Source organism: Acipenser ruthenus, chromosome 6, assembly GCF_902713425.1.
Source record: "Acipenser ruthenus chromosome 6, fAciRut3.2 maternal haplotype, whole genome shotgun sequence".
NCBI classification, from domain to species: domain Eukaryota; kingdom Metazoa; phylum Chordata; class Actinopteri; order Acipenseriformes; family Acipenseridae; genus Acipenser; species Acipenser ruthenus.
Window position 1 is genome coordinate 51,676,952 of NC_081194.1, and position 12,985 is coordinate 51,689,936.

At 36.1% G+C, this 12,985-nt stretch overlaps 1 protein-coding gene across 5 annotated transcripts in view; it reads left to right on the plus strand.

The window, feature by feature from the left end:
• The window catches only part of LOC117410925 (ubiquitin carboxyl-terminal hydrolase 34), a 103,928-nt gene that overhangs the window by 65,202 nt on the left and 25,741 nt on the right, over positions 1–12,985 (plus strand). For all 5 annotated transcript variants that reach the window (XM_034017882.3, XM_034017883.3, XM_059025482.1 and 2 more), the window contains 13 exons: positions 14–197; positions 399–562; positions 3,190–3,255; positions 3,356–3,502; positions 4,564–4,620; positions 4,749–4,826; positions 5,694–5,788; positions 6,135–6,307; positions 6,481–6,631; positions 6,869–6,947; positions 7,391–7,444; positions 7,527–7,622; positions 7,801–7,865. In XM_034017882.3, coding sequence (XP_033873773.3) covers positions 14–197; positions 399–562; positions 3,190–3,255; positions 3,356–3,502; positions 4,564–4,620; positions 4,749–4,826; positions 5,694–5,788; positions 6,135–6,307; positions 6,481–6,631; positions 6,869–6,947; positions 7,391–7,444; positions 7,527–7,622; positions 7,801–7,865 — 1,409 coding nt within the window. The remainder of the gene's footprint in view (positions 1–13; positions 198–398; positions 563–3,189; positions 3,256–3,355; positions 3,503–4,563; positions 4,621–4,748; positions 4,827–5,693; positions 5,789–6,134; positions 6,308–6,480; positions 6,632–6,868; positions 6,948–7,390; positions 7,445–7,526; positions 7,623–7,800; positions 7,866–12,985) is intronic.

Genomic DNA, 12,985 nt, shown 5'->3' on the forward strand with positions numbered 1-12,985 from the left:
GGTTTTTTTTCAGGATTTCCTGAAGGATGTCTTTAATGTGTTGTTTCTACTGCCAAGCCTTAAAGATAGACATCAGCCCAAATGCAAGTCACATTCAGCAAGAGCGGCAGCTTATGATCTGCTGGTGGAAATGGTGAAGGGATCGGTGGAGAACTACAGGCTCCTGCATAACTCTGTTATGGCACAGCACATGCAGTGTAAGGACTGTAACATTGCATTTTTATACTAGGCACTTTTGTAAAAATGTACTGCATAAGAACAATTTAACATAAAAAGTGAAGGTCAATTAGAATGTTGTGTTTAAATTCAGTTACAGATAAATCTGTTTAAATAAAGGTAGAGTATTTTATAAGTATATATTAATCTTCTTAGAACATTAATGAATCTTTATTTTGTAGCATCTCACGCACCATACAAATGGGATTACTGGCCCCATGATGATGTCAGGGCAGAATGCAGGTTTGTGGGATTGACAAATCTGGGAGCAACCTGTTATCTGGCATCTACCATCCAGCAGCTTTATATGATCCCAGAGGCCAGGCAGGCTATTTTTACAGCAAAGGTAAGGCTTATTGACAAAGTGTCTTAACCTCTTCAGCCATAAAAAGTTAAATGTGGCATCCTACAAGGTTCTGTTCTTGGGCCAATTCTGTTCTCCCTCTACATGCTGCCTTTGGGTGATGTTATCCGTAGACATGAGGTCAATTTTCATTGCTATGCAGATGATACCCAGTTATATTTACCCTTAAACCAGGTTACACCTCAATCGCAAATACCCTTACTATCTGTCTGGCTGACATTTAAGCAATGGATGTCAAAAAACAATTTATTATCAAACAGATAAAACAGGGGTAATGCTATTGAGATAAAAAAAATCAATTAAACAATACAAATTCAGATGTTCTTGCAGTTGACAGCTTTAAGTTGAGGTCTGAAACGAAAAATCTGGGTGTCATTTTTGACCCAGATCTCTCATTCAAACCTCATATTAGAAAAATAACTAGTGTCTTTTTTTCATTTTAAAAATATCGCTAAACACTTTCTTTTCATGGAAGATGAAGAGACTGATGCATTCTTTCATAACATCCAGACTGGATTATTGCAGAGCTTTGTTTTCTGGTATTCCCAGATGTTATCCCGACTGCAGCTTGTGCAAAACGCTGCAGCCAGGGTTTTAACATGTTACGTCGGTATTGGCAGCATTACATTGGTTCCTTTAAGGTTTGGGGTTGATTTTAAGGTCATGCTTATTACTTACAAATCATTAAATGGTTTGGCTCCTTCATATTTAAATGATTTTTTAATCCCATATATACCTAGATGACCACTGCGATCCCAGGACGCAGGATTGCTTACTGTCCCTAAGGTTTAAAAAAAAACAAAACAAAAAAAAAACACATGTGGAAGAGCATTTGGCTTTAGGGCCCCTGAATTTTGGAATCGGCTGCCTGTTTCCGTAAGGGAGGCACCAACTGTTGCAGTTTTTAAAACACAACTGAAGACACACTTTAGCAAGCAAAATATACTATAGAGAAGTCTCTCTTATCTAGTACTTGAAGGTCAGGCTAAGCCTGTAGCATGTACTACTAAGTTACTTAGTATGTTTATAGAATTTTCTAGTTTAGAGTTATATACTGTATTTATAACAATTGTTACTATTTTAATTCACTGAAAACTACTTAATAGAATCAATGATTAATTGACTTAACGGTATATTGTGCTCATCAATTGCCTTCCCTTTGCTCAATCAATTCAATGTGACCAAAATGAAGGTGTACAAACATTATCCCATACAGAAGTTTTCACTGTATTTAGGTTTGTTTGGAGTTAAAATGTGTGCATTTGAATCTCTCAGTAGCCATTAAATATTAAAATATAGAAAATGTGTGTTTAGAATTAGCTGTTATGACCCTTTGCCATAGATCAGAAACTGAAAATGAAAAAGACATTTAATTTCTCCTTTAGACAGGGAACCTTCCATTCATCACGAATAGGAACACCCTTGTTTCCACACCTATTCATGGAACTATTATACCAAAGCTCTTCTGGGCCCTCCCAGAATCAGTCCATCAAATGGTCGGCCCTCCACCCAACATCACTTCCAGAGTCCGGGTAAATAACGGGGCCATTTTGGGTCTGGCCTTCACAATCCTTTCTCTAACTGCAGAGATTATTCCCTTTTGTTTGTTTATTTATTTAGCAGACACCTTTATCCAAGGTGACTTACAGAGACTAGGGTGTGTGAACTATGCATCAGCTGCAGAGTCACACAATGAGTCAGTGGCTGAGGTGGGATTTGAACCAGGGAAATCGCTGAGGTGGGATTTGAACCGGGGTCCTCCTGGTTACAAGCCCTTTTCTTTAACCACTGGACCACACAGCCTCCTATACCAAAATGAAGGTTGAGCACAAATTGAGACTCACGCTTCTCTCTAGCTCACGAAAAGCTATTTTTTCACAAAAAAAGGGGAATTAATGTATGCTAGTGCCTTTTGGCATGTGTTTACTCCACAGCCCTGGCTAAGTCACAGCATGACCATGCCTGGTTCATTTTATGGCTGTCAGTTGTGTAGGAAGGAGCATCCCAAGCTCAGACAGTCTGGGGCTTGAGCGTGCCTGGTCACAGGAGGGATCCTGTGACTTTTGTGATGGCCCGGACGGCCCAGACGCAGTCGACAGTCCGTCTCTCAAGGCTGGCAAATGTGGACTGGCAACTGAACCCCCAGGTAGCACAGGCCCTCTGGGAGAGGTTTGGCACCCAGATAGTGGACCTTTTTGCCACAAAGGATTCCACCCTATGCCATAGCTGGTACTCCTTACTGGACCAGCAGGAGACTTTTGGCCTCGCTGTACTAGTGTGTCCATGGCCACAAACCTTCCTCTATGCTTTTCTCCCCGATTTTGTGCTCTTGCCGGAATGTGTGATGAAGATCCAGGCGGGACGAGCATCAGTCCTCCTGGAGGCACCCAGATGGCCGAGGAGACATTTGGTTCCCTCTGATCCTGGGAATGCTAGCAGGGAGGCCGTGGAAGCATTTCATGGACTGGTTCTGGATGGGCCCAGAAGGGTTTTGATATAATAATTCCTTGAAAGGGTGTGGAAACGAGGGTGTTCCCGTTTGTGATGAATGTCTGTTCCCTTTGGAGAACCTAGGTTACGTGAATAACCACAGTTATCTTTTTTGACAGTATGCTGAAGAGATAAAGCATAAGACAACCCTCCTGGAGCTCCAGAAGATGTTTACCTATCTCATGGTAAGTTTTCTTCGCTTGAAAGGTGTTTGTACATTCAGTGTTGCACATGTTTGTATCCAGTTACCTAAATGTGTTTTTTTTTTATTTTATTTTTTTTTAGGAGAGTGAACGAAAGGCATACAACCCCAGACCTTTTTGCAAAACCTACACCATGGATAAACAGCCCCTTAACACTGGTGAACAGAAGGACATGACAGAATTCTTTACTGATCTCATTACAAAAATTGAGGAAATGTCACCAGACCTAGTATGTTTTTTGGGGGGTTTTTTTTGTATACATTTTTTTTCTAAATTATTGCTTATAGCCATAGTAACTTAGATTATGATATTCTGCCTTGAGAAGGTAAACATTGTTGAGCCTGATTAGTTGAAAAGAACAGTAGTTTTGCATGATGTGGTGATAGTGGTTTACTATGTTGTTGAGTAGGGGTGTGCCCTACTGAGTAATTACCTTTTAAGAAATTTGAGATTGGTATTAATTAAATAAAATATGTTTAATTACTCAGCACAAAACAATGTTATTATTATTATTATTATTATTTATTTCTTAGCAGACGCCCTTATCCAGGGCGACTTACAATCGCAAGCAAATACATTCAAGTGTTACAATGTGGTCGCTCTGTTTCCCTTGTTTGCACAATCAATAGCAAACTCTTTAATAGAAAACCTAACAGGATCAAACTAACAAACTAATTTTATATTTTCTAAGCGATTTGTCTTACCTTTCTTTTATCCTTTTGATACAAAATATTTTTCACTTTCCTTAGTTTCCATTAACTCTGTGTGAATTGTGGGATTGTAGTCCTGGGCAAGGTGCTTTCTCTGATTTTAAACTTGACAAAGAATTAAAATATGGCATCTCAATTTTCACAACTGTATCTTAAATGTATGTGATGAATCAGTTACTTTTGCTAGTTTTGCAACATATTTTCATTGTCAGTTTACGACCTCGGTATGGCTGTAAGACAGTAAAAATGTCAGCACTCAATGCGGGAGTTAATTACCAATGATTGGTACTCAATTGTAAAGGGGAGGGACGAGCAGCTTTTCTTGTTTTGAAATAAACACATTAATAAATAGGTGTGTTATTGATATATATATATATATTTTTTTTTTTTAATACCTGCCGACAAATACTTCTGAAAGGTAATTACACAGAAAATGAGTATGAGCACACCCCTAGTGCTGAGAGATGCACTGTATTATGAGGTGGTGTCATACCTACTTCAGGGAGACATGCCGAGTTTTATCCTGTCCCGTTTCTCTTAGAAGTCTGCAAAACATTCTTGGTATGTTCATTTCTTTCAGAAAAACACAGTGAAAAGTTTGTTTGGAGGGGTTATCACCAACAATGTAGTGTCACTGGTAAGTCTACAAAAGTTTAATGTGATAAAATTGAATCAAGTACGTGCATGTAGCAGTGTTTTTTTGTTTTGTTTTTTTCTTCATTGTTAGCTAACTTTTTTTTGTGGATAAAAACATTTTTTTTACAGGACTGTGAACATGTAAGTCAAACTGCTGAAGAGTTCTACACTGTGAGGTGCCAAGTAGCTGATATGAAGAACATCTACGTGAGTTGAACCACAGACTTCATTATGAGAAACTTTTTTCAGAAACAATGATGCATTATTTATTTTAGGTTTCTTCTTCTTCTTCTTCTTCTTCTTCTTCTTCTTCTTCTTCTTGTTCTTGTTCTTCTTCTTGTTCTTCTTCTTCTTCTTGTTCTTGTTCTTCTTCTTCTTCTTCTTCATATTATTTATTTATTTATTTATTTATTTCTTAGCAGACACCCTTATCCAGGGCGACTTGCAGTCGTAAACAAAAATACATTTCAAGAATCACAGTACAAGTATTAATACAATTAAGAGCAAGATAAAATACAATGACTTTGGTTCTAGCAAGTACAAGTATATGACAAAATACGATTAAATAACGGAGCAGATAAGTGTCAGTGATAGTTACATCAGGATATAATTAAATACAAAATACTACAGATTAAATAACACTTGTGACAGATTACAGTACTCTGAAGTACAGGATTAAATGCAGTAAAATAGGGAACAGATAAGAGCAAGTAAAGCGCATTAATGAAGCGGGATTAAGTGTCCAGAGGGAAAAGAGGAGTTCTACAGGTGCTGTCTGAAGAGGTGAGTCTTGAGGAGGCGCCGGAAGGTGGTCAGGGACTGGGCAGTCCTGACATCTGTAGGAAAGTCATTCCGCCACTGCGGGGCGAGGGTGGAGAAGGAGAGAATAAATGTATCTATTGTATGTGAAAGCCAAAATACAGATTTAGAAGATGTCCACTGTTAAAACCATGGTTATCATTTAGCACCAACACTGTCAAAAAGAACAATTTGGCTAACAGTAACATGATAGGGATGAAATACTGTTGTACTAAGTGACCGACTCAAAACAGTTGGCATCTCCTGTTTTCACAGGAATCGCTGGATGAAGTTACTATCAAAGATACCTTGGAAGGGGACAACATGTACACATGCTCTCAGTGTGGGAAGAAAGTGCGAGCAGAGAAGAGGTGAGGATGTGAAGAGAAAGATGTTGATAAAAACATTTATAGCTAGTACATCTTTTGAACGTGCTAAATTTTAAAACACTTTGCTGCATCTTGTGGATATTGTCCAATAAAATGATTTTGTTTTTAGTATATGTGCTGAACGTCTAATAAGCCCAGCTAAACAAACACATTGGCCAAAAAGTGCTAACTTTGACCTTTTAGCAGCTTATTGTGTCTGCCATATTACAATATATAATATATTTTCAGAATAATGGCTTAAGATTACAGTTAATTTTCATTTGATGGGTTTTATGCCAGACCATATACATTTCTTTAAACTTTTTTTTTGTATGTGTGTGTTTTGCAGGGCATGTTTTAAAAAACTCCCTCGGATCTTGAGTTTTAACACCATGAGGTACACGTTCAACATGGTGACAATGATGAAGGAGAAAGTGAATACTCACTTTTCCTTCCCTCTGCGCCTTGACATGACTCCCTACACTGAGGACTTTCTCATGGGCAAGTGTGACAGGAAAGATGGTATGTCATTGAGTGTTTAACTAAATCACATGTATTCATCGTCTAAGAACAATTTGGTGGACTAGAAGTAGCTGTGCAGTGCTTTTGGACAAGTGTTACAAAATGAATAGTTTCACCCCTATAATTTTATTTGTTGTGTGTTGTGGTTTGTTTTTTTTCTTGTTTTTTTTTAGGTTTCAGGGACGAGGGAGAAGCTAAGCCAGCAGAGAGTTATGAGTATGATCTGATTGGAGTAACGGTTCACACAGGGACTGCTGATGGAGGCCATTACTACAGCTTTATCAGAGATATAGTCAATCCGCATGCTTACAAAAATAATAAATGGTAAGTTACCAGATAACATGATTCCTATTGTGTGATGAAACTTTTTTTTTTTAAATCAATAAATGTATGTATTATGTAATTTCTTTTTTACATTTTATAATTAGATACTATGTCATTTGGTTGTATATAATAAACCGATTCCATTTATTTTACTTTAATCCATTTATTTTAGTCTGCTAACATTTTTTTAAATCACATTATAAAATACATTTAAACTTTTAAACTTGTTTTTAATAGGTATCTTTTCAATGATGCAGAAGTTAAGACATTTGACTCAGCTCAGCTTGCCTCTGAATGTTTTGGAGGTGAAATGACGGTAAGCTGTCAGTCCGTTCACACTTTCTGTAGTGTGTTTTCCTTTTTTAACCTCTTCAATAATACCCTAGCAAAAATGCCATGGTATACTGTAGAATAATACAACCAAAGTATACCACACCCTCTTGTAATGCATAAAACATATACTGTATAACACTCAAAATCTCTAACAATGTGTATGAGTTAACTTTTTATTACAGTGTACTTCAGGCAATACATGCAGGTGCAAGAACACAAGTTGCATTGCTGTCATACATTAAATTCTGTTTTTCATAGCTGTAAGCATGTATTTGATAGCTTTGCAGGGGAGCACATTGATGCCCTTAATATTTGATTGTAAAACATGGCAACTTTGTAAGAGAAAATATAACTGAATCCCTGTATCTCAATGTTTTAATTATAATATATGCAAGATTCAAGCTCTTATTTCTTTATCTTTTACAGACCAAGACCTATGATTCTGTCACTGATAAATTCATGGACTTCTCCTTTGAGAAGGTAAAGTATTTTTCTGTTTAAGATCATATAAATATTTTCGGAGCTGTTATCCAATGCTCACATACATTTATTGCATGCTTAGACCCACAGTGCCTACATGCTGTTTTATAAACGGGTGGAAATGGAGGAGGAGAATGGAAAAGAGTGTAAATTTGATGTTTCTTCAGATTTGCTTGAGGTATGTTACTTTTTTGTTGGAATAACAGTATACAAAGTACACTAAATAATGTCAGTAGAAAACTAAATAATAGTGATGTCTTAAATGTTGTAGAATATCCAAATATATTTTTAAAAGAAGCAGGCACTTTTTATGACCAAGTCTTTTAGAATAACTAAATACAGTGTCTTGATTGCAGTGGATCTGGCATGACAACATGCAGTTTCTTCAGGACAAGAACATATTTGAGCACACTTATTTTGGGTGAGTCAATGTGTTAATATATTTGGCTCAGGTTCGGCATGAATATAAGATGCATGTCCAGAAGCTATGTTTGTTTTTTATTCATAATTTGACAATTTTTGTATAACAAGTAATACGTTTTGATTTTGGATGACATTTCATAAAAGATGGTCGAATCGTGTTTTATTTTTTGGAAATATGTTGCTGACTTGAAACTTGTTTAGTAGAGCACTTTTTAAAGTGTATCTATGTATGAAAGATTAGGGTCCAGATTTTGATAATGGGACAGACCTCTAATTCTAGGGCAAAATGTGTTTGCCTCCTATTTTGGGATGTGGCTTCTTTTGCATGTTCGCTTTGAGCGATCTTGATGATGGCACGGACAGGGGCAACTGCATCTCAAACTAACCAGGTTAGGGGAGGTTTACCTGAAACACAGGCGCAGCCGATGCCATTACTAAAAGGGAACAGCAAGTGGAGAGGGAGAGAACACACTTTTTCCAAACAATGTTCTATGTTATATGTATTTTAAAATAAACAATAAATAATAATTGCTGTGTGAACTGAGATGTGGAACGTGACTAACTTCAGTGCTGCTCTGGAAAATACAGATTCATATGTAAAAAATATGGTGAGGGTGAAAGTGTTCTGTCAAAATGGCCTCTCGCGGGGGGGGGGGGGGTATATTCTTTTTATCGTGCACAGATGTTTCCACACATACTTGGTTATTGTGACCTTTTAGTATGTTTTTCTCAACATGTATTGTTATGATTTTGCCTTTTAAACAGTTTAAAATGTAAAACAAAAAATGGAAAGTCATTCATGAAGTCCAACATGTATAAAATAAAAAAATAAATAAACATAATAAAACGCACCCTACACAAACATTGGTTTAGCCCATAGTCCGTTCTGCACTATTTACAACAGCTAACGTTAGTAGCAGTGTGGCTGTAAAAGGATATTCTGGGCAGTTTGGAGATTACCAAAAATAATTAATAGAATATAGGCTACATAGTTAGTTTAGTTTATTTGTATTCTCCTATTAATTAAATTAGATTTAGACGGTTACTTGTGTATTTTTTTAAATAAGGAAGTCAGTAGGCTTGTGTTGCTGCAGGGCCATGAGTGGGTTTAAATTCAACAACAACTCTAAATAAAATGTTATTACTGTTATTAAGCACTGGTAATAATCTGAAGCAGTGGTATTTCAAAATAACAGAAGCCGGTTTTTACTTTAGTGAAGTAGCTAGAATTTTTTTTTTTCCCATTAAAAACTTGTTGTTTTATTGAAATACATTTTCAGCTTTCATATTGAAGCTTGTGTAGGCAACTACTCATTCAATCAAACCAAGTAGGAATTTGCTTGCACCGTTTAAGACGTTTTTCAAGTCAAGTAAGCTTGTTTGTGTATAAAAAATGACAATAGTTTCATCTTACTTTAAAGGCAAGTACCTGAAATCGTAAGGTAGTTAACATATGTTTGCTTATACTCTCCCCGTCGTTCTGCGCCCTTGTTAAATATATAAAATGCCCGATTCGAAGCAAGTGTAAAACTTTCCTGAATATTTAAAGTAAAAAATATAAATGTTTTGAAATTAGCAAGAAATGACTTGTTGCACTAGCAACAGTTGCATTGTTTTACATTACGGGACAATATACTGCTGTGCATCACCACATGGAGCACCTTGCTTCCACTTCCAAAAAGACACAATTTCTCTGAGGAATAAGACCATATATCTATATATATATATATATCTTTGCAAGTTTTTTTTTTTTTTTTATAAATATATAGTAAACCAGTGCTTCTGACATGGCAAGTATTTTGAACTGCCTTACATGGGGAATAATTACCTTCAAAAGAACAGTACTTTGTTTAATGCTTTCCTTTAATAAACTACATGTGAGAATTCTAGGTGTAGCACTGTGCACAGGCGCCATTGTTACTGTTTGTGCCATTTTGTGCTACTTGAATGTATTTAATTAATGCGTGCTCAATAAGTTCACATTAAACATTTTATGCTGAAACACCTGCCCAATTGTGTAGTTTTGCAATAACTACATTTTAATTGTAAAATCTTAACTGTAAAAAAATAAATACATAAATAAATTTGCCTCTCTAGGCTCGGCAGTTAGTCCTTCAGTTTTCCCCCCTACTTTTTAACAAAGTTAGGCGTCTATGATTTAGACACAAAATTCTTGGACTATTGCTTCTGACATTTATTAAAACACTGAATTGTTGTGCTGCTTTTAGAATGAAACACTCACCTATAGGTACCAAAACTGACTGTGTTATTGAATAAGAAAGGTTACTGGTCCAGAGCTTATCTGTTTTTGTTGTTGTTGTTGTTGTTGTTGTTGTTGTTGTTGTTGTTCAGTTAAATAAACTCTATTTTTTATAGTTGGTTATTAGTTATCAACATTGACACTTTTCAAAGACCTAATTTTAAGTTCATTTTCTAAATGGTCCTTGGAAAGTCCTTGAAATTTGTATAGGAAAAATTGTATGAACCTTGTATTAAGACCTCTGATTGAGTTAAGCAGAGATTGTATGCGATTTCTGCAGCTGAGATTTTATAAAATTATGTGAATTGGGCATATGTGTAAAAGGTTTAATGAGTAACATTTCATGTTTGTTAACTAGCCTCATGTATGGTTTATCTGGTAAAATGAAGTTTGTAAGTGAAGTAGTTTCTGAATTTCTTTTTGTGTGGGGTCTTTCGGAATTTGCGTATCTTTCAAACCACACACAAAGAAAATATCTGGAACAATCTGGAATACATTATTTCACACAGTATGAATTATAGGCTTTATATTATTAAGTGCAGTTGGCAAGTGGGCGGACCTGGGTTAGATGTTACTTGCATTTGGTAAATCTATCGTATACAAATAATATCCACCTTTTGCTGTAAATAACTGCATTCATAACAATGTATGCAGTGCACAAAATTACGCAACTTTATTAATTTCCCCCATCTATGCATTTGATCAACTGTTGTACTTGTAACGCCCATAATTCTTACCTGTGTGAAATGATGTAATCCAGATTGTTCCAGATATTTTCTTATTGTGTGTGGTTTGAAACATTTCAGAAACAGTGTGGAGTAGTGGTTAGGGCTCTGGACTCTTGACCGGAGGGTCGTGGGTTCAATCCCAGGTGGAGGACACTGCTGCTGTACCCTTGAGCAAGGTACTTTTACCTAGATTGCTCCAGAAAAAACCTGACTGTAAAAATGGGTAATTGTATGTAAAAATAATGTGGTATCTTGTAACAATTGCAAGTCGCCCTGGATAAGGGCGTCTGCTAAGAAATAAATAACAACAACAACAAACAGTAAGCACATCCAAATGAATGTAAATGACAGATTGGGCTCATTCTGTATCGGGTATATGGGAGACACTGCTCTGGTGTATGACACAAGTTCCCAGAGGTATAGTGGGACTGGACAGACTTAAAGAGGCTACCGTTTTTAACTTTTGGATTTCTTATGACAGGGCTCCAGACTCGACTAAAACGGTCTCAAATGCGACTAATTTATTTAATGGGGTTAGGCGCCACTGGTGCCTGCAACACAAAGATTTTCGCTAGCTTTTAAGGACCGTGATCATGTAAACACAGTGATACTGAATTGTCATTCTGGGACAGTTATCGGGTAAACACGATAAACACACTTTGTTTCTTGGACTTCCTGGGCCACCAGACTTTGCAGTATGGCTTGTTATCATTGGATAGGGGAGGGGTTGAATTTCACTGCTTGCTTGTTTTTGTGTTTTTTCGTGTGTCAGAGACAGGCATTTCATTTTCAAAGGATGGAGACTTTTCCAGCTAGCTCTCAAACAAAACATGACATAATAACTTGAAAATGGGAAAACACTGCAAATCCAATGTATTTGACTTATTTATATTAGAATATTTATTCTATTGTGTTTTTTTTACAACATTTTTTAAGTATCAAGAAACAAGTGGATATAAGCAGATACTATTTCATGAACTAAATTTATCAGGTATATTTTATTTTCCTACTTACTGGCAATAATGGAATGAACAACTATTTCATTTATAAATATTTATTTTAAGAAAATAATTGAGAGTAGTGTCCATTATTGCTTTTAAAGACCCTGAGAATAACCGTATTCATAGAATAACACGTTTTTATACCTATATCTTTAAGTAGAATACAAAATAATAATTAAAAAAAACTTAACGTAAAAAAATATATATATATTGTGTTGAAAAAAAAAAAGCTAAATTTGTGTGTGGTTTCTTAAGTACACCCCAGGGTGTTCTGAAAAAAAGGACACCAATTCCAAGACTACTAAAAAAAAAAAAAAAAAAAAAAAAAAAAGATTACAAATTAGATTTGTAATGAATTTTTATAGAAAGAGTAAAAAAAAAATCCTGGTGAAAAATGCTGGGTCCTTTAAAAGGTTAAAAAGACTAGCGAGAACACCAGAAGTGCAATCTCCCACTTATTATTATTATTATTATTATTATTATTATTATTATTATTATTATTATTATTATTATTTATTTATTTATTTTTTTTATGTGCAATACGTATGAATGCGCGATGATGCCAGCGCACGCCTTTGAAGCCAGTGTGAGAAGGTCGATCTGAACTTTTGTAGGGATCCCTTTCAAGTACGAAAGTTAACCATTACTGAATGGGTATTTACCTCCTAAAGACCCGAAACCTGAATAAAATGTAGAGCCTGTGACGCAGTCATGGCCCACCTCCGAGGACATAAAATGACAGCGCTCACAGACCTCGGCACCAGTTTTCCTTTCAAGAACTGACCTGACAGGAGGAGCCTGTCAGATAAGTACTTGTTGCTTATGACCTGTATAATTTTCACTTACATAATTTATGCGATAATTTATTTACGCTGTAATAGTTTTGTTTTTGTTTTTAATTAATTATGAATATGTTGTGCACCACAGCCAGTTCTGTCGGCAGCTTCTACCACTGATCGAGGGCCATTGCAGTTTTGCAAGTGCCCTGGCCTACAGAAAGTGAGACAAGGCAGTCCATCTTTGATGACGAGCCTACCACCTCTCCTGTCGCCCACCTCCCCCAGTGCACCCAGACTTTTTTTTTTAATTTTTTTTAGAAATCCAGTTGTCCTGTGTCCGGTCTATAGAC